This window comes from Dermacentor albipictus, chromosome 4 (assembly GCF_038994185.2).
Source record: "Dermacentor albipictus isolate Rhodes 1998 colony chromosome 4, USDA_Dalb.pri_finalv2, whole genome shotgun sequence".
In the NCBI taxonomy this organism is placed as follows: domain Eukaryota; kingdom Metazoa; phylum Arthropoda; class Arachnida; order Ixodida; family Ixodidae; genus Dermacentor; species Dermacentor albipictus.
In genome coordinates this window covers 4,108,025-4,129,780 of record NC_091824.1, presented here as the reverse complement: position 1 = coordinate 4,129,780, position 21,756 = coordinate 4,108,025, and the positions used below count along the sequence as shown (strand labels likewise).

At 47.2% G+C, this 21,756-nt stretch overlaps 1 protein-coding gene across 1 annotated transcript in view; it reads left to right on the top strand.

Moving 5' to 3' along the window:
* The window catches only part of hh (hedgehog signaling protein), a 227,292-nt gene extending 210,907 nt beyond the window's left edge, over nt 1-16,385 (top strand). Inside the window, exon 3 of the mRNA XM_070536813.1 lies at nt 13,237-16,385. Within this exon, the coding sequence (XP_070392914.1) occupies nt 13,237-13,919 (683 nt within the window). The 3' untranslated portion in view covers nt 13,920-16,385. The remainder of the gene's footprint in view (nt 1-13,236) is intronic.
* The last annotated feature ends 5,371 nt before the right edge of the window (nt 16,386-21,756 follow it).

Below are 21,756 nucleotides of genomic sequence, written 5' to 3'. Positions count from 1 at the left end.
ATCACACATAGTTTCCGCGCACTACCCAATTGGCGAAAAGCATGCAGGAGTTGGCCTTTGAGCTATTGGTTCAGTGGTGGCTTTCCACTAAACTGACTGTTGAAGAGGCAGATTTCACTTCATCAAAAGGCCCATGTGAAAAATAGCCTAGAACTCATGACGCCAAATACTGTTGCCATGTGTGACTGAAGAACAACAGGTTACAGAACAATGAGCAGTGGAATTAATCTCACTAGTATACAAAGAATCGCAGCTGCATTCAGTATTTCACTGCTGGTATACTAAACACAAACCTTTATACGAGTTGTTTGGATGGCATAATCAACAAGATTCCTCTAATGAGCTGTGGCAAAAGCTAACTAAAAAGCTGCTACCCCAGGTACTGCATTGGCCTAAATTATGGTTTCTCGCATGCAGTGAATACAGTTCTTAAATAGGTTTACATACAGGTATGAAATGTAACTGCACCATGTGACAAAATTTCAATACGATCAGCTGACTACCACATAGAACATCTTTAATGGGTATAGTTGGTGCAACGTGTCTTGATATTAGAAGTTGTGCTGTTTTATTCACACACACATGCATATAAATACAAGGTACACATACATTTGTGTTCACGTGTTACTGTGTGCATTAAATGAACAGCACCACTTATACTACAAGCCATAAAGATAAATAATTTTCTTGTACCAGTCTAATTCCTATTAGCTACGCAGTGATTTTTTTTTCTCACATGCAGCAACTCAACTCCGTGCATAAGTTAAGCCATGGCTGTCATGGCCAGAAGATCATAAAATAAAGAAGTGACCATGTGTACGGGCCTAAAATTGATGGTTTGGCAATATCTTGTCTGGTTGGGTAGTAAATTTCTGTCAAAAAAGAACAATTCAGCACACTGACAAAGCAGTGTGGCTAACATAATATAGGGAGCAGACACTCTGCCTGCAGAGTAACTTGAAAATTCTGCCAGCAGTTCGTGTTCATTGGCTGGCTTCGGTCACATAACTAATGCTTACATAACTGTGAAAATTCGTGTTCAGGATAAACTCATAGCAGCCAATAGGCACATTTTACTTTGTGATAGCAGCTGACTTCTCAGGGACAACGCACTGTGGCCATGAACATGCTAAAGAATGACAAGAGGCGAGGTGCCCCTTTCTATAGTCTGGCAGCGCAGCTGAAAACGGTTCAGTTAATGTGTGGAACCGTGGCCTATTCAACATAAAGATCAGTCAGATAGCCACTTATAGCGTCCAAAATCCCACACCCATGAATACATTTAGGAGGAGCCAATAAGTGTAGTATTGCACCACTAAAATATTGCTTTGATTGTGATGCAGACAGAGTGATCACTCGTAAAATAACTTCCTTTGCTAACTGTGACAACACACTTGCACAACACAACCAAACCCAGGATATTGAGAACCACCACAGCTACTGTGCATAACTTGTGTTTAGGTGGGCCCTATAGTGCATTTAAGAGCTCTGTTCTTCTTTGTATGCTAATAAAACATCCCAAGTCCTTTGGACATCAGGCCTTTCTGGATTTTGCATTGCAGGAGGTATTGCACTACATTTTTGAGCTCGCAATGCACGTGACATGCATACCTTCGCAGTGGTAACACATGTGAACTTTATTCAGTATACTACAAAGAACTGCTATTGCACTATTACTTCAAAATGCAGTGTTAAGGCCCATTTATAAATTGCTTTCTTGTGGTATGGGTGCAGTAAACTGACATGTTTATGAAACAAAAAGAAAATGCAGACTAAACCACCAATGTACCAATATACTTCCTTCCTGTCAGACACTATAATTTCTTTCTCACAAATAATGAGTGCTCCAAGAAAAAGAATAAATTATGGGGTTTTATGTGCGAAAACCAGGATATGAATATGAGGTACACCATAGTGGGGGACTGAGAATTGCGGCCACCTGGGGTTTAACATGCCCCTAAATGTAAGTATGTGGGTCTTTTCGCATTTCGCCCCCATCAAAATGCAGCCGCTGTGGCTGGCAGTCGATCCCGTAGCCTCATGCTTAGCAGCCCAACACCACAACCACTAAGCAATCACGGCGGGTAACTGCTCCTCAGGTTGTGCAATCTGTGTGGCTGTATCAAAGCACTGATGTAACACATGTGTTTCAGTGGGGTCTAACTACCGCATATGAGCATATGGTAAGTGGAAACTTTGTTTCCACTTGTAAAAATTTTTGAGTATGTTCTAAATGACATGAGCCAATGTTGTAATGCTATTCTAATTTTTAAAATAGCTGTACACGTTTGTGTACATCAAGTAAACCATAAAATAACAGTCATAGGGGTATGCTTGAAAGGCACCTTCAGCATCTGCACTTCAAACCGCAGCCATGTCGTAGCCATTGTAGGTGAAACAGCAGTAGTCCACGCGAAATTGACCGCCGCTTTAGCAGTTTGCATGCAAACACACATTCATGTGGTGGCATTGTTTATTTTGGTTACCTGGCCCAGGCAAGTAATGCGAATAGGAGAACAATTATCAAACATCATTAGCTTAGTTAGGCCCAAAATACTCAGTCGGGCAACTATTAATAGCAGTAGTCGAGGGCACGCTTGAAATGCACCATTAGCAGTCTGCACGTCAAATCACAGTCATGTCGCAGCCATTGTTGTATTTGTTTATCTGACGGCAAGTAACACCAATGTAAGCACAATTATTTGCCCTGAATAGCTTTGCTAGTATTGTTTGTACAAAAAAATTCTGAGTGAAGTTGAATGTGTTTTATTGAGGCAATCATTTAATTCACAAGCCATCGGCATAGCGATCGACGGCCAGGTTAAAACAATGACATTTGTGAAGTAATAAATGGTGAAAGTTGCAGAAGCTATCAGTGCACTGCTTTGCTGGGCTCCAGTTTCATAAAATGTCTTTCCAACGACGAAAGCATCAGACAGGAAATGACACCCCACTGCACAATGTTATTCGTGTTGAAATTTTTTGCCGTCATATGTGATGGGCAGCGAAACCATCCGTTTACTAAGACTGATTGCATGAAAAATGCAACAGCATAGCAAGGTGCAGTTTCACAATATGGCACCCTTTCATGTGCACTTCTCGCGAGCTGCCACATGCACTGATGCATAAACATGAACAGAGGTAAGAGGCTAAGTTGCTGTGCAACCCCCATGACGCTTTTAAGAAAATCTATCTCTAAACCTTTCTGTTTTCATAGGCGACGAAAATCTGTTTTGAGCAAGTTGGTTAATCACACTGCAGCAACAACACAAGAAGCATGGACAGAAAACACAGCGAGTAGGCAGATTGAGAAGACGAGGTAGACCAGTCAGAAAGGTTTTAATGAGATGGAAGAGGCCTGCCCTGCCATGTACATGAGTTAGTGCTTTGAATGAGATTGGTTTATGAAAATGTGTAATGACTTTCCTGAAAGAAAACTAGCAAAGGCAAATGCTAATATAATATAAAAGGACATAAATAATGGTAAGCGCAAGCACGCATGGAAACAGGCACGTATTCACACACAAATGCGAGAACTAAGAAAAACTCCAACGTAAAGAAATCTGGGAAATAGAAAAAAATTGACAAACGCAAGAAAACATACATTTACAAACAAACGCGGGTCGAGGTATTATAGGAGCGGGTTCACAAGCTGCTGTGCTTACCTTCTCATATGTTTTCTTTTTTAACCGTTCTCTTAATACTGTCTCGGGAAATTTTAATTGCATTCATGACATTAGTGCTCTCAGGCGCGTCCACATTTCACGACAGCGCTGAACGTCTTGACGTATGCAATTATAATGTTGTTCCTTAATTTCCCCCCACCGATAGAAGCATCTTTAACCGTGCAGTAACAATTTTTGAAACAAACGATAGATGTACGAAGCAGAAAAGGCCGGTGTGATAGGGCTTCTCTATCGGGCTACTACATAAGAAAACTCAATCGGCAACACTTATGCTCAGTTCACTTCTGAGCACACGAACATCGCGTAGTACGACCACTTCTACACCCAGTAACGCTGCAACACATCGCACATATATATCACGATTTGTAGCTCGCAAACGCACTTCATAACGGCAAGAGCACAGCTCGAACGTCGCGGTCACCACGGCGCATCGCAGCCGGCAAAACGGCTCATACGCAGTATAGCACACGCAGAATGGCAGCGATAACTAGGCGATAAAAACTTATCGCTACTGATCGTATCGTTACTTTTGGTAAGTTGCGAACGGCTCGCGTTCACCACACCGCGGCAACGATCCGCATACACAGAGCAGAAACCAAACGTGTACGCTGGGTGCGCCAATCGGACGCTACTTATTTCGCCACGCCTTGAACGTATGTGCTGCTCAGAATGCACGTGTATGTGATGGAGTTCTCGTCTGCGACGCACACGCGAAGCATGGCACAAGAAATCACAAAGTCGACGGCTTGAAATATTTCTTCCGACGCTCTCGTAAACACAACACACACTTCCTGCGCTCCGTCTGATTCTGTTGGCGATCGCACGCACTGATGAGGTCTGGAAGGGTACACCGGCTTGCTTCTTCCCATGACTAACTCCGTGGGTGCCACATATCTCTAGTAAAAATCACAAAAAGGAGAAAAAAATAGACTGTTTCTGACGCGGCTGTAGCCTAGGCATTGCGTCCCCGCTTCGCTTCGCTTCGAGCACGTGCCATGTTTGCTGTGACGACAGCCGAACCATCCGCCTCGGACCAGCCAATGAGAGACGAGCAGGCGAGCGGACGGGAAACTTGCGTCCGCTCCTCGCTCACCAGTAGAGAGCCATACGCACGCGGCCGGACGAGGGCGGAAAGAACGAGCGGAGCGACCATGTACGGGCCCTAAAGGAGGCGCTGTCTGCTGTCAAAGGCAGTTGCCAACCTTGAACACCCTTGCTCCTCCGAATGGTTGCGAGCTGTCAATAGGCCGCGTCGCCCAATATGAGTGCGTGTGCAATCCGCTCGTGCGGATTGAATGTGCACCGAATTTTGCGACACCATCCGCCTTTCGGGAGTCCGCACGCGGGTGGACGAGGGCGGAACGGATGGGCGGATTGACCATGTTTGGGCCCTTATGCTCCCGTTGCTGCAGCGAGCGTCGGCGTAACCGAGCGAACGAGCACAGCGAAGGCTGCAAGAGCAAGCGCGGAAGATGCAGCGAAGCCATGGCTTGTAAAGTGGAGGGTATGGCGAAAGCATGAACACGAAAGCGTAGTGTGGCGACGATGGCTACGAAATCCCCGTAGGGGCGTCTTCGTCAGCAGGCGTTTGGTGTGTTGCGACACCACATACTCGAGCACGAGGGTTGGACCCTCCCGCGTGTAGCCGTGCGCGGCTTAGCCGTGTCTGGGGAAAGGGGGATCCTGGAGGTTGAGCCGATGCTGGGTGTCTGGACCTTTACGGCTCCCCAGCGGAGGTAACACACCTCTTTGGCCTCTGCTTCACATAAACGGCACCCCCGGACTGACCCACTCGGGGGAAATCGGTAGTTGCCTTTTCCTATCTCTCTCTCCCTACAACCTTCGTCTTTTCCTTACTTTCCTCCTTTCCTGCCTCCTTCTCATTTCTTTATTACTTTCGACCTTCCTGGCAGCAAGGGTTAACCTTGTGTGAGTAACCAACCTTGGTTATGTCATATCGGGTTATAGTGGCAACGTACAGCTGGCGTTTGCAGGCCCTGTTTTTCAGGCCCTGCATCGCCCCCTTGTTGGACTCCATGGTGGGTGGCTAGCGTTACTGCCGAAAACTACATGTCCACACATGGCTACTTCCTTCCCTCCGCTACCTGATCGCCCTAAGAAAAGAGGGCGCACCGATGAAGTCTTCCAGTTTTTTGGCCGACAAAAAGAATCCTCCCCGCGTTTCGATGTGATTCATTCTGCAAAACCAGATAAAGCAGTACGAACGATCTCACTCTTCTTTGTGTCCAAGTCATTGACAGAAATCTTTGGTCTTGTTTATAAGGCATCGAGGATGGCAAGCCGAGATGTCCTGTTGGAGCTCCGCGATCAAAAACAATATGAAAAATTGTCAAAACTAGTGTCATTTGGGGAAACCCAATTAATTATAACCCCGCAACGCACGATGAACGCCATCCGTGGTGTTTTGTTTCTGACCATGACTTGATGGAGCTCACTGAGGCTGAACTCTTGGAGGGCTTCAGTGACTAAAATGTTATCAATGTTAAACGAATTAAGATGAGGCGAGATGGAAAAGAGATCAAGACGAAACACCTAATACTCACCTTCGGCTCAAGTGTCCTTCCCGAGTCCATCGCGGCCGGTTATATCAAACTTCGTGTTCGGTCATACGTTCCCAGTCTTCTCAGATGCTTTAAGTGCCGACGTTTCGGCCACAGTTCACAGAACTGTCGAGGCCGGCTGACTGGTGCCAAGTGCAGTGACAATGAACATTCCTCCGAAACATGCCAGAACACTCCGCATTGTGTTAATTGTGATGGCGAGCATGCCGCATACTCGCGGTCGTGCCCGTCTTGGAAAAGAGAAAAGGAAATCATAACAGTTAAGGGCCGTTTATAGTCCGACGTAACGCGCGCGCGCGCGCGCGCTACGTTACGTTGGCGAAAACAACTCCTTCTACAGTCCGACGCACTGCAGCGCCGACGTAACCGGCGGCTGCCAGCGCGCCCCGACGGGCCCGGCGCAGATTTGGCTCCTGCTCCATTCGCACGCCGGCGCCGCCGACTGCGTCGACCCACAATGCATTGCGCGCGAAGAAAAAGGCGCCAACACAACTTCGCAGACGGCTTTTGCGGACGGCGCGCGACTTGGCGAAAGTTCTGCGCATGCTCCGAAGATAGCAGCCGACGGCGCGCGCGTTGAAGTATAGAGGGGATGGCATCTCGGCTGGCGCAGCGCAACCGACGTAGCGTGACTGACCGCGAACGACGCTGGCCCGCGCGCCGATAACGTCGGACTATAAACGGGCCTTTAAAGTTAAGAAAAACGTAAGTTTCAAGGAGGCAACAGGCGGGTATCCTACCTGCCAAAGAAAGCCTTTGCCGACGTGGCGCGTCAGGGGGCAGCGTCACAACGGCCTCTGGCGGCTGTCCGACCAACAAGCAGTGAGTCGGCAGTTACGCCATCTGCCCCCGCGGCGGTTACAGCTAGCGCTGCTCCGCCAACCGAGGAGAAGGGACCATCGACCCCGAAGGTGGGTGCAGTCGAGGCTGCCTCTACCTCCCAGGTCCCTTCCAGTGCTGGCAACAGCCGGCGCAGTGAAATCCCTCAAGGAGCCCAATTGACCTCCGGGATGGTGGGTGCAGGGGTCTTGCCCTCCAAAGTGGGACCTTCCATGGTAACTTCTCGCTCACAAGAGCACGTGTCCGGCGCCTCACAAGAGGCAATGGACACTACACCTATCCCTACGGCGCGCCAAGCGCCTAAAGAGCGGCGAGGCTCCCACGAACGCTCCAGAAAGGGCAAAACCCCGATTACAGGGCCTCGAAAGAGCTCTGGAATCTAATCACTGAAACCTCTAATTAACATTTCTGTTTCTGTACACACAGCACCTATTGACTTCCAATATGGATACACAAATAATTGAATGGAACGTCAGAGGTCTCCTTAGAAACCTTGATGATGTGCAGGAACTCATCCAAAAACACAATCCAAAAGTGCTGTGTTGACAAGCAACACACTTAAAATCCAAACACACAAACTTTCTCCGACAGTATATAACTTTTCGCAAAGATCGCGATGATGCTGTCGCATCATCAGGCGGTGTCGCCATTGCTATCCATAAGAGCATTGCGTGTCAACTTTTACAGCTACAAACGCCTCTCGAAGCAGTGGCGGTTCGAGCTGTTCTCTTAAACAAACTCATCACCATTAGCTCTCTTTACATACCCCCATATTACAAATTAACGAAGCATGAATTCCAATCCTTTATAGATCAATTGCCAGAACCTTATGTTGTTCTTGGCGATTTCAATTCGCACAGCTCCCTGTGGGGCGACTCTCGTATAATGCGCGAGGTCGTCTTGTTGAACAGTTCCTTTATTCGTCTGGTGCGTACCTTCTGAATAAGAAAGAACCCACATGTTACTGTCTTGCAAACAATCTTTTCTTCAATTGATCTGAGCATAGTTTCCCCGTCCATACTGCCTGAACTCCAATGGGAAGTTACGAACAATCCTTACGGAAGCGACCACTTCCCCATACTATTAAGAACACTTAAAGAAAACGAATATCCGCCACGCAGCCCAAGGTGGGAAGAATTGTCACCGACTCGCAAAAGGCGTATAACAACTACAGGAAGGGGTGGGTGTCTCTTGCGGCACTAGATATTCTCCAAAGTAAACGCGACGTACCTGAAAGGAAAGTTGAGTTAATATGGACACCGGCTCACTCTGGGCTGGAGGGCAACGAACTTGCCCACCAGTTCGCCCGAGAGATGGAACACCGGGTTGAGGAAGGTGAGCCACAGTCCATATTTAGTTACAGAGACATTACGAACCATTATAAGACGGAGAGGCACCGTTACCCCGATCCTCACAAATCGCTTAGCAGAGAACAGCAAGCGATCTACAGGCAAATACAGGCAGGATCCTTCCCGCACCCTTACCTTCAAAACAAGATGTACCCGGAAAGGTACGAGAAGGATTGTAACTTCTGCAAAACTCATTTAGGCACGCTCCAACACGTCATTGGAGTATGCAATTTCATCAAGGCGATCCCCCCACGTCTTAACTGCCCCGCTACCCTACCCCATGCCTCATCCACCCTTACCGAGCGATGGGAGACCTTGCTAACCAGCACCGCCCTGGAAGACCAGCTCGTCCTGATCTCCAGGGGCCAGGCGGCTAGGGAAGCATATGGGTCCCGTGAAGAGGGAACCACTTCCATCGACGGCGTCTAAGAAGATGTCGAGCTCGGCTCAATAAAGTTGTTTCTCTCTCTCTCTCTCTCTCTATCCGCCACAGGCTCCTAAGTGGAAGATTGACACAGCAGACTGGGAGAAATTCCGAAACTTAACTACTATATCATGGGATGACATGTCTTGTTTAGAAATCGATGCTGCTGTGGAGTACTTCACAGCCTTCGTAATAGATGCCGCATCTAAATGCATACGTGAAGTAAGTGGCTCGGCTTGCAAACGGCATGTCCCGTGGTGGAACGATGAATGCAGAATCGCACGTAGGAATCAGAACAAAGCATAGGGGTTGCTACGAGCTTCGCCCACTGCAGAAAGTCTTGTCAACTTTAAGAAAGTAAACTCCCAAGGTAGGAGAACCCGCCGACAGGCCAGAAGAGAAAGCTGGCAGAAGTATTTATCAAGTGTTAACTCGTTTACAGATGAGGCCAAAGTCTGGAACAGAGTAAATAGAATTAGAGGGCGACAAACATATTCACTCCCTCTGGTAAATACACAGGGCAATACTCTGCAAGGTCAGGCAGGCTCACTTGGGGAGCACTTTGAGAGCGTATCAAGTCCAAGTCATTATTCGCAATCCTTCCTGAAATATAAACAAATAGAAGAACGTAAGCCATCAACAAGAAAATGTCGAGAAATTGAGCCTTACAACCGTCCTTTTAGTATTGCCGAATTGAGAGCTGCCTTGAGCGCATGCAAGAGCTCCGCACCAGGATCTGATATAATCATGTATTAAATGCTTCGAAACTTACACAATGACACGCAAGTTACACTACTCACACTTTTCAACACCATCTGGGATGCAGGGCACCTTCCAACTGCGTGGAAGGAAGCCATTGTGGTCTTTGTTTTGAAACAAGGCAAAGACCCTTCCTCAGTGGCAAGTTACCGCCCGATAGCCCTCACAAGTTGCATTTGTAAGGTGTTTGAAAAAATGATAAATCGGCGACCCATTCATTTCCTTGAGCAGAGCAAAATGCTTGATCCTTATCAGTTCGGCTTCCGAGAAAGGCGCTCCACAACTGATCACCTTGTACGTATTAAAGCAAACATCCGTGACGCATTTGTACACAAACAGTTTTTCCTTTCCATATTCCTCGATATGGAGTAGGCATGCGACACAACGTGGCACTACGGAATCTTGAGAGACTTGTTAGAAATGGGCATCCATGGTAATATGCTTAACCTAATAGAAAGCTATCTGTCCAATCGTACCTTGCGGGTAAAAGTCGGCAATGTACTTTCACGTCCTTTTACGCAAGAAACGGGTGTACCCCAAGGAGGCGTGCTCAGCTGCACGCTCTTTATCGTAAAGATGAACACGCCTCGTGTCTCATTACCGCCGGCCATCTTTTACTCTGTCTACGTGGATGACATTCAAATAGGTTTCAAATCTTGTAGCCTCGCAGTCTGCGAGAAACAGGTACAGCATGGCCTGAACAAAGTGTCGATGTGGGCAGACAAAAATGGTTTTAAGATCAATCCTAACAAAAGTACTTGTGTTCTTTTTACAAGAAAGAGATGCCTGATCCCAGATCCTTGCTTAGAACTATGTGGACAACAGATACCCGTAAACAAAGAACACAAATTTCTAGGTGTTATACTTGACTATAGACTCACTTTCGTCCCCCACATTAAGCAACCTAAAGAAACATGTCTGAAAACAATGAACCTAATGAAACTTCTATCCCAGGCTACGTGGGGTAGTGACAGGAAGTGCTTAATTATTCTCTATAAGAGCCTGATTCGTTCACGATTAGATTATGGTGCCGTGATCTATCACTCTGCCGCCCCGAGTGCACTAAAGATGCTAGGCCCAGTCCACCATCTAGGAATCCGACTGGCCACTGGCGCTTTCAGAACGAGTCCCATACAAAGTTTATATGTAGAATCAAATGAGTGATCACTCCATCTGCAGAGAAGATACATCAGCCAAACATATTTTCTGAAAGTCCACTCTAATCCTCAACATCCGTGTTTTAATACCGTTAACGAGATGACATATTTTACACACTTTCGTAATCGTCCCTCCGTAAGACAGCCTTTCTCGCTACGTGTGAGGGAGCTTATTCATGAAATGCACGTCCCACTCCTCAAGCTTCGCCTAATGCGTCCAGCCAAGCAGCTACCTTCTTGGGAGTGGCAGCTGATACAATGCGACATATCTTTCATGCAAGTTACAAAACATGCTTCAGAAATTGAAATCCAAATGCATTTCCGGGAACTTCAGCACAAACACTCCTGTACGGAGTTCTACACAGACGCATCGAAGTCACACGACGGGGTGTCCTATGCAGCCATCGGTCCATCCTTCTCGGAAGCCGATGTACTGCATCCGGAAACTAGTATCTTTATGGCTGAGGCCTACGCACTGCTGTCGGTCGTAAAGCATATAAATAAATCAAAACTCCAGAAATCAGTTATATATACGGGCTCCCTTAGTGTTGTGAAGGCCTTGATGTATTTCTGACCACACAAATCTGGTAATTAATGAACTCTACTCCGTCCTTTGTAAAGCATATATATCTAACCAACATGTGATTATATGGTGGGTGCCTGGACATAGGGGCATCGAGGGTAACGTTGTAGCGGACCAGATGGCCTCATCAATTTCATTGCATGCAGTTAATCCTACTGCATCGGTCCCTGTCACAGACCTGAAGCCTTTCTTAAGAAGGAAACTGCGAAACCACTGGAAACGTACGTGGGACGCAGAAGTAAATAACAAACTCCACGTGATAAAGCCACAGTTAGGTTCTTGGCCCTCCGTAACCAAATCACGGCGAACAGATGTCCTATTCTGTCGCCTCAGAATAGGACACACATTTGGCACGCATAACTTCTTACTCACTGAAAATGATCCTCCAACCTGCGGTAGATGAGGGGAGAGGCTGACCGTCCTCCACGTCATACTGGAGTGTCGGGCAGCCGAATCTGAGAGAAGGAAACATTTTTCTCTAGCATACCGGCAGCACATCCCCCTACATCCCATAATGCTACTCGGCCCAGAACCTTTATTTGGCACCAACGCAGTCCTAAGTTTTCTGAAAGATGTTGTCTTGCATGTTGTTAGCCCCACATGTTCGTAGCGGGTCCTCTCTTCAGAGGATGCCGCTGTGATAGCTCTTTGATATAGCACATGCCTCTAGGCCCTTGTGTTTCAAGGGCTCTGGCGAGGCAGCAGTGCTCCAAGTAATTTTACCGTCTTATATATTTTCTGTTTTGCATCATTCTTGTACGATGGATTTTAATGTTCATAGTATTCGTCATTAGTCATCGCCATAATTTTATAGCGCGTAGATTTTACGCACTTTACAGTGACTACTTTGAGGCCACATTACAGCCAAGTCACATCTTCCATAGTACATCGTCAACATTACCACTTGTCATGGCGCTTTTTGGCCAAACCTGGCTCTTGCGCCATAAAACACCACACATCATCATCATGGCTACGAGATGGCGCCAGAGTAGTGTGCGTTCGTCTGTCTGTGGCCGCTGCTGTGAATGGCACGCAGGCGTCACCCGCGCGCTGCCTCTCGCGATCTCTATCCAGATTAGCGAGGCAGTCGCAGCACACGCTTCGCTCCGTTTGCAACTTGCCGCACGACATAGATTGTCCGCGATATCCACTATATCGTGAAATAAAAGCACGTTCTATAGAGCTGCGCTCAAATTTGGTATTAGCGATAATAGTAATAGTAGGTGAATTTTTCAGTTTGATGAAGATGACGTAATTTAGGTGCGTTTTTCTGCCGCGGCTTTCTGATGACGGTGGGTTCGCACGATGAGCCAAGGCATTCATTAAAAGCCGCTATGCATTTAAATTGTTCTGTAATTGTGTACGAATTCCACCTCGTTAGTTTTCTCCAGCAACAAAGGTCCCCATGCCTTCGCTAACCGGTCTTGTAGACGCAAAAAAAAAGATGTTCGGCTTAGTTTGGCAATGTGTCAGAGACGCGTGAAAGTGAAGACAACGAGGAGGATGACGGTAGTGATATTGAAAAAACCGGGGACGGCACCCGGGTCGAGGATTCATGAATAATGATCTCGTGAATCTGGTGGATGACTATCTCAATAACATGCGTCTATCGGTTGCCTCTCCCAATTCACGTGTTCTTTTTTTTTCGGAGGCATTATTTTAATGAAAATAGGTGCTGTTGTCACGCTGTCCCTGACGTCGGCAAAACAGGAATAACCTATCGCCAAAAGCTATTCGCTTCTTGTTCTCTAAGAATTGTGTCACCATCTTTCTTTTGTGTTTTGCTCACCCTGCTTGGACTTCTTGTCCGCAGTATTGTACAAATAAATACATAAAACACTCAATTTTCCTTGCAGAGTCTTACGGGTCGGCGCGAACAGGCGGCTGCTTCCACGGCGATGGCTTGGTGCAGACACCCATGGGCGCCAAGCGACTCGCCGATGTGCTGCTTGGTGACCGTGTTCTGGCGCTCGGTGTTGACGGCCGGACGGCGGTGTTCAGCGAAGTGATCGCCTTCATGGACCGGCAGCCCGAGGCTGAGCGCGTGTTTTACTCCGTCGTCACCGAGTGCGGACGACATGTGACTCTAACGCCTGGACACCTGGTCTTCTACGTGGGTCCGAACCAGCACGAACCGATGCTGCCGACGTTCGCTGCCCGCATCAGGCCGGGGGGTTTTGTGCTTGCTCAGGGAAGCGGGAACTACACAGGGGCGGGGCGCCGCTTATACAATGATGCGAGGACTAGTGACTTGCGGCCTGTGCGTGTGCGGGACGTGCGCGCTGTGTGGTTGTCGGGAGTGTACGCACCACTGACAAGAGAAGGCACTGTGATCGTGGACGGCGTGGCCGCGTCTTGCTACGCGGGCGTGCAAAACCAGGCGCTGGCGCACTGGGCTTTTGCGCCGCTGCGCTTGTGGCGTAGCCTGGCCGCTCCTTCGAAACCAACCCCGTGCGATTTCGATGGGGTGCATTGGTACGCAGACGCCCTGTACAGGCTCTTCTACCGGCTGCTGCCTCGCTCCTACCTCTTGGAATGAACCCCTCCTTCTAACTTATTATTTCCTGCATGCGCTTCACCCCTGTGCTCGGCAGCTGAAGGCTGTGGACTAGTGTGGCGTTCTCAGACCAATCACCTTGTGTGACCTATGTGCCTTCACTTTCTGGATTTTCCGTCAGACAATGCAAAGACGGCGCTCTTCCTGCCTACGATTGGTCGCAAGCACTTTTAAACGCTCACACTTCTCGCTTCTCCAACTTTGGGTCTGCTCCCATCAGATGGACAAAAATGAAAGAATCGGCTGGTGGGCTAGTTGGTTAATGATCACAGAAAACGGGACAGACACTCGGTTGAGTCAGCGCAGTGTATGTGTGCAGCTTGCTACCCGTCCTACAGGGCTTGCTTTCTGCGAGCACAAAATCACTTCTTGTAGTTGAAAACGTGTGTTGTGGTGTGCCTGAAGGTGTAAACCTACAGCGATATTGGTTTGAAGAATTTGTCCTGCAGGAGACCTATGCAAGGTCTTAATAATGATAAGATTAAGGAAAGGCCAACCCAGCTATGGTTTTCTTCTGATATGCTTTATATGTGGACCCGTCGTAAAGCGGCATTATCAGTTTGTTACAGCTTGTTACTTATCATCTAGCCAGTCACCCCCAGCACTGAAAAACAAAAATAAAAGCATACAGACAAGGCATTTAAGTCCAAACCTCCGCTTATTGATGAACTGCGGCCTGGAACAAAACTGTAGGCATGACAGGTGAGGGTCAAGTGTGAATGTCGACTATGTTTAACCTTAAATGGCCTGTACTTGTGGGGGGTTCAGCTAGCTGCCCTCCTGGATGTCTCATGCTACAGTGACCTAAATTAACAATGAAATTTGACGAAATGCTGCAGAAAAGGAAGCTAAGAGGCAGAAAATAGCTTTTCGTCAGTGTCTGGTGTTCTTCCAAAAACTTTCGATGAAGAATGTCGCAAAGTGAACACTACTCGTTTTTCGTGCGTTCTAGTCATTCTCAGGTGCGTTAACGCGATGTACTCCCCAGGTGGCATGTTGTCTGCGATGTGGCGGACCACGTGGCAATGCAATTCATCAAGAATGTGCGGCTTTCCTCAGAAGAGTACATGTGCGTGCATCTGTGACACCTCATTCCACAAAACAATGGTGTCTCGCAATAAATGTTTCGCTTCTTTAGCGGTACACAAATTGCCTGATCTGGTTACAAACAAACAAGGTGCTTTGACGCTGAAATAAATGTTGCGTCGAATACACGCGAAAATTTGAGTGCTTGTGTTCGCCAGGGAACTTCTGCAGTGCATACCACGCTGAAAAGGTTGCGTTGCGTGCGAGCCAGGCAACATTCAGGGGTGTCGTAGTTGTCGAAAAATGCACGTGCTATCGTCCGACAATTGAACCAAGCCAAGGTAGTCCACCCATCTGCTGCCCCAGGGATCTTGTGTAACTTGATTCAAGAAACCAAGAGAAATCCACAAACCGCTCTTGCATCCGACAACATAAAACCTAGTAGCTGGTCTAATGTCACACAGGCATTGAGGTTATCCGTAACGGGGAAAGCACGAAGGAAAATTCATGCAATATGCCTTTACTCAAGAACGCTAGGCACGCCTTAAAGAGGCTTTTTTATTGGGCTAGTTGGTTCTGGATCGTGGTAAATGCTTAACAATGGGAACACGAGAAGACCACGGGCCGAAACTTTCAGCTACATTTGTTTCTGGAAGTTTAGGAAGTATGTAGGGCGTTTTATTTTAACATTAACAGAATTTTCAAGTATCCTGCGTGTCATGCATGATTGAATTCTAGGGTCTTACATGTCAACACGACGATATGATTATGAGGCACGCCGTAGTGGGGGCTCCGAAAATTTGGACCTTTAGCATGCGCCTAAATCAAAGTATACGGGTGTTTTCACATTTCGCCTCGATTGAAATGCGGCCTCCATGGCCGGGATTCGATCCCTCGTGCTTAGCAGCTTCAACACAATAGCCACTCAGCAAGCACGTCGGGGGATTTTACTTCTTGAATTGCTTTACTCTCAGAGGCAGACATTATTTTCACATGAAATGAAAGCGAATATATGACTGATTAGGAAATGTTTGCTAATTAACCTTTAAACTAATTCATTTACGCGGCATATTGCAATTTACAGTTTGTAGCTGGTATCTTTGAGATTACGATGCTCTTTGAAGGAATTCCAAAGACAAAGTCAATTTAGAGAAATGCGTCCAGAAATTTTACAAACGTGTACAGAAGTTTACAAAAATCTACTCAATAAGTAGACTTAATTGTGCTCTGTGCCATGCCAAACTTTTAAAAATTGTGGTAATGTTCTCATAAAATACGCTGCATATGGCATAAACCTGACAAACGACAATAAAGAAACAGATACCAACAATCACACGTTCAGTAACACTTCGGTTGGGGCTTGTTGGTGCATGGTGTTTTGAAGGCGAGAAATTCAGTGCGATGCCCAGGACAACCCACGAAGGGGTGACGGGACACGGACTTGTCTCTTCTATGTGGGTTGTCCTGGGTTTTGCGCTGAATTTTTCACCTTCAAACTCACACTTTGTCGCCGTTTAATCTGAACTGCTCACCTCTGTAAACATATACTCAACAAATAGTTTTTTTCCATCAACGTGAGGGACGCAATGGTCAAGAAATTCAGTTATCCCCTGTTAAAAGAGCGGCTAAGCACTGTTGTACTGCGCAAACGCGTAGGTATCCACAATCTCGTAAGCGCATGACGACATGCCTGCAAATGTCTGTGTTGACTTTGTAATAGTCTTTTTTTAACCTTTCGGTTATGCACTTGCCAGTTTTCCTTCCATATGCCTTGCGAGAGGGCAACGGAACGGAGCAAGAGATCTGCGCAATTTGTAGTGCTCGGAAATTTGCAGTAGCGGTTAGAGCCCGCCATGTTGCTATAGTATATTCAGCAACTACCCCTTATCAAGTCACCGTTTCCACATAATTCAACGTCATGCAAGTGTACATTTCATCTTTCTCCTAGCCCACAATGTGAAGATTTGCAAGCATCGAAATCCAAGCAGCGAGTTTGCAAGCGTCGCAAGCTGCTGAATTTGCAAATTGCAAGCATCGAAAGCTGCTGCCATGGCACCCATTTCCCGTGTGGCGCTCAGATTGGGGACAAACCGTCCCGTTTCCAAGCGTTCAGGCTCCATAACAGCACATAATTACCCTGAAAGCGTGCTGGTACCTATTTTACCGGTAGGTACCTGGCGCCAGCACTCGTCTGCCTCTGAAAACTCCGGCAGATTTCAGCGAAACTGTGCTGTTCACAAAGGGCGCCTAGAGGACCTCGCAAATATCTATAGCACCTCCTTTTCAGATGAGCAGCCCTGTGAACAACCGAGTGCCGGGTCGTGGTACATGTCTACTCATTACAAAAACCGGTAGGTTTGCGGAGTCGCCGGAATTCTAACCCCTAAACTCACCTTATATGAGCTCTGCCCTATGAGCTCAGACATTTCACCGCTTTCCAGTCAAAAGCTTTCTATATTAAAACTTGTTAGGCGAGTTAGTTCGCAATGCTAGAGAAATGATGCTGCGCCAAAGACAGACACGAACGAGAGGGTATCGACCCGGACAAACTTCTGCATTCACATAAATTGTATTTCCGTTAAAGGCTTCAACATTAGGAGTGGAACCCACGTGCGGAATGCAGCAACAAACAAACGGAGTGAAATATCAAGACTGATACTTGATTACGTCACCTGTGATTCCGTTACCTGCATGAACATTTATTCGGTCCTAAACAAAGAAAAAGAACTGATGAATGCATTGTTGCGCTAAAAGTAAAATAAAAACATATGATGGCACGTAACAAACGATAGGTCGAGCGGTGAACTTCAACTGATTTTATTTTTACAGCAGAGCAAGGAGAATCAACAAATGCGCATCCGCACTTCAGTGGTGTCTAGAAGGATTACAGTCATGTTTTTAACAGCTGAATCTCTTTGTCAAACAGCAAAACAGACGTATCACTAATGCAACTAGTGCCTCTCCCTTTTGTGTAATATGCCTCGAAAAGTTCTCTTGCTAACGTAGCAACAGTCCTGCCAGTTATCCTAATTTCGCGAAGTAGTGGCTCGCATCCGCTTGCCAAGCAAACCATGCGATGCCCACGTAAATGCGCATTAACTTTGTTAGCTACACACAATTCATGCTCCCGGGCCTAGTCATTGACACATCTCCCCGTTTGTCGCACGTGGGACATCCTACATTTCAACGGTATCTCGTATATAACGCCCACCGCACGTTTCACATACGGTCTGCTGTGGTTTTTCTGGCATCCTAACTTTTACTGCGAATCTGCATGCCTCTACCGTCCAAGAAAATCTTCGTGTCGTTCTGGTAAGAAAAAACTCCCTATACGTGGGCCGATCCAGGAGAATGTGCAAGGCCGGCCCGACCCACGGCAGAGATGAAGCAGGCGTTAAGCACTCTCCATACGTGGGCTGATCCCGAAGATTGTGCAGTGCCGGGCCGACCCACTGTGGAGGTGCAGCAGGTGTTAAGCACTCTCCATACTTGGGCCGATCCTGAAGCTGGTGCATACAGGCCCGACCCGCGGCAGAGGTGAAGCAGTCGTTAAATGGACACAAAAGCGAAACAATAAATAAGTTTATAGACTAATGAAGCATTGTTTGAGAACCCTGCAGGCAGTCATTTCAAAAAAATTGTTTGATTATTACATGAGAAAATGAAGGTACAAGTATCAGCATTTGAATTTCGCGCCGAAACCCCACAGCCGGTACCTCAGCGTGATGTCAGGGATTCCAAAGAATGTTTTCGCATTTGGGTCTCGTTGGCTGAATAAAGGTTCCCGAAACTTGTCATGTTTACTATTTAGTTCCTTTAGAACGCAATGTAGCCAATCTGTACTGCTATATATAATTAGTAGGCCCTAGAAGATGCCATCAAAATCCAAGACGTCACAGCCCCCAGGTGCGGGAACTTAAGTAGGCGTCGCCAACCGTATTTCGTTCTTGCTCTTTTTCTGGCTTACCAAACGTCTTATCGTTGTAAGAGTGGTGTTTTTGGTGTTGTAGAACGGTAATTTACTCATGCAAAAGTAATCATTTTTCCCTTTAGTGTCCCTTTAAGCACTCTCCATACCAGGGCCCATGCCGAAGATATAGTGCAATGCCGGGTCGACCAGCGGCGGAGGTGAAGCAGGCGTTAAGCACTTCCCATACGTGAGCCGGTCCCGAAGATAGTGCAATGTCGGGCCAACCCGTGATGGAGGTGAAGCAGGCGTTAAGCACTCCCCATACGTGGGCCGATACCGAATGGAGTGCAATACTGTCCCGACCCGCAGCTGAGGTGAAGCACGCGTTAAGCCCTCCCCATATGTGGGCCGATCCCGAAAATAGTGCAATGCCGGGCCGAGCTGCGGCGGAGGTGCGGTTCATCATTAAGAAGCCCACATTCACAGCTTCGCTGGTCGTCCTTCTTCACAGAGTTGAAGAGCACTGAGATTTTTGGTCAACGCAGTTTATGCGCGGGCACAGTCCAGCGAACTTGACGCCCACCGCACATTTCACGCGCTGTAGACATTACTGATGTACGCATGCGCATTTTTTTTATTTTCTCTGCTCTACTGTAAGAATATAACCAGTTGAAGTTCAGTGCTCGACCTATCCTTTCTCACTTGCCCTCCTAAGTCTTTAATTTAAAATTAACGCAAAAATGTTTTCATTAGATCTTATCCAACTCGCCCAGCAACAAGTTCTACTACAAGTTCTACTAAAAAAAAAGAACATCGTTATTGGGTGCTGAATGGAACATACAAAAGGGAGAGACACAGTCACACAAGGCGCAAAAACCTACTGATTTATTCCTGGTGCATACTGTGGGCACTCCCACAGCAAGTGCGCAATGGTTGGTGTGCGGGAAAGTGTTTCTCATTGGGAGGCCCTGTCGTCCTCTCCCAGTTTCCCAGCTCCATCCCGCTTGATGGCTATTCCGGTTCCGATGAGCCATCCCTTTTGACCAGGCGTGGTTGCTCAGTGGCTATGTTGTTGGGCTGCAGAGCATGAGGTCATGGGATCGAATCCCGGCCACTGCGGTCTCATTTCGATGAGCTCTCTGAGGGGCGGAGCCAGCCCTGATCTGATCCCACAAGCCAAGCTGGCTCGTGATCCCACAATTTCCACCCGCGGTTAGAAACAACGGATGTGCCAGAAGATTTGTCATGTGGCGAGAGCTCACGCGCACGCTCTTCTGCGAGGTAGTTGGGCTCACTTTAGGTAATTCAAAATGTGGCCCCTGTCGGACGGGGTCACGTGATCTTTCCGGCGGAGAATGAGTACCCAGCGGTGCGGTTGTGGGCTTAATTGTAATTTCGATGGGGGTGAACTGTGAAAACACCCGTGTGCTTAGATTTATGCGCACGTTAAAGAAGCCCAGGTGGTCGAAATTTACGGAGTCCTCCACTGCGGCTTGCCTAATAATCGGAAAGTGGTTTTGGCACGTTAAACCCTATAATTTTGAGCCATCCCTTTTTTCGTACAGCTGTGCCTTACCATTTCTGCAAGCAACAAAGCAAAGCACAACTTTCGCGCACGCCCCACGCAATGCTTATGGTGTCAAAGTGATGGCTTTCTGCATTGTCACAGCCTTGCGTGAAACGGGTGCATCCGTAATGCATATAATATGGTCAAAGTGTCATTCACACACGTGGAACTTTTCTGAGGAGGTGTGCCTACAAAAGTTGACCCGCTGTTTTGTCGCCACCACTGCCCAGGATATCAAGGCGCGAAAAGTATGGCTCACATGCACTAGCTTTGCACTGCCCGCTAAGATGTTCGACAACAAGTTTAATTAGGCGGTTGGAATGCTCTCTGAGGCAGTTCATTAGAATATCGGCCCGTTTGGTCCACATAGAACTACCCCCAGATAGGAGGTGTCTCATAGTCATACCCCACAGTACAGCGCACGAATTGCTTGGCATGCTTCTCGAACACCCTTGCCTCTAAGTGCTCGTGACACAAGGATACAGTTGAGCTAGTTTGTTGCGGGTGGAAGGAACCCCAGAGTCTCCAGACCTACCTTACCACCTTCTTAAGTTGTCGCGGCGTTTGTGCCCATACGCACAACCTCAGGTATAGCGACGCCAGCTTCCGTAACTTCTGATTGCCGAGACCTCAACAAGCAGCTCTTCACCTTACAATGGATGGATGAGGCCATGGCACGTACGTCCTACTTACGGACACCGGCATTTAAAGCATGGTTATCTGATGTTATAACGCTTTCTGCAACAATGGGACTTGCGAAGCGCTAGCTCTGGGCAGCAATAGGCAATTATCATGTTTTCTACCTTGTGAGATGGCTGAATAGTACGGGAGCAATTCTTGGCGCGCGAAGATTATGCAAAGCAAACTAATTTGTTATTAACAGGTACCTCAAATTTCACCTTTGATTCTGTTCCTCACGAACTGGTTGCCGCGATGAAAAAATTACTGACTGTAATTGCGAGGTTCATTTTATAAGCAATGTTTATGTGAAAGTGGGTAATTTTGTGTCCCTGTTAAAATAATTTTAACAGTACTTATGTGCATGTCAATGAACGCACTTACTCGCAAATGAAGCGCAGTTGTATCGGCAAACGTATCGAGCCCATTTTACTTGAGATATATTATATCTTCTATCGCCCACTCACTAAAGGTCTTATCAGCTCATCTTGTGTTTTATGTTGTTTGGATATGCTGATGTTTTTTTAATCAGTTTGGAACATGACCGCCCGGTGCCCTTCCAGGTTGCCGTGCATTTGGACTTTGCCGACTTTAAGCGATGTCGACAAAGACTTTCATTCACCTTTGATGTAGTTGTT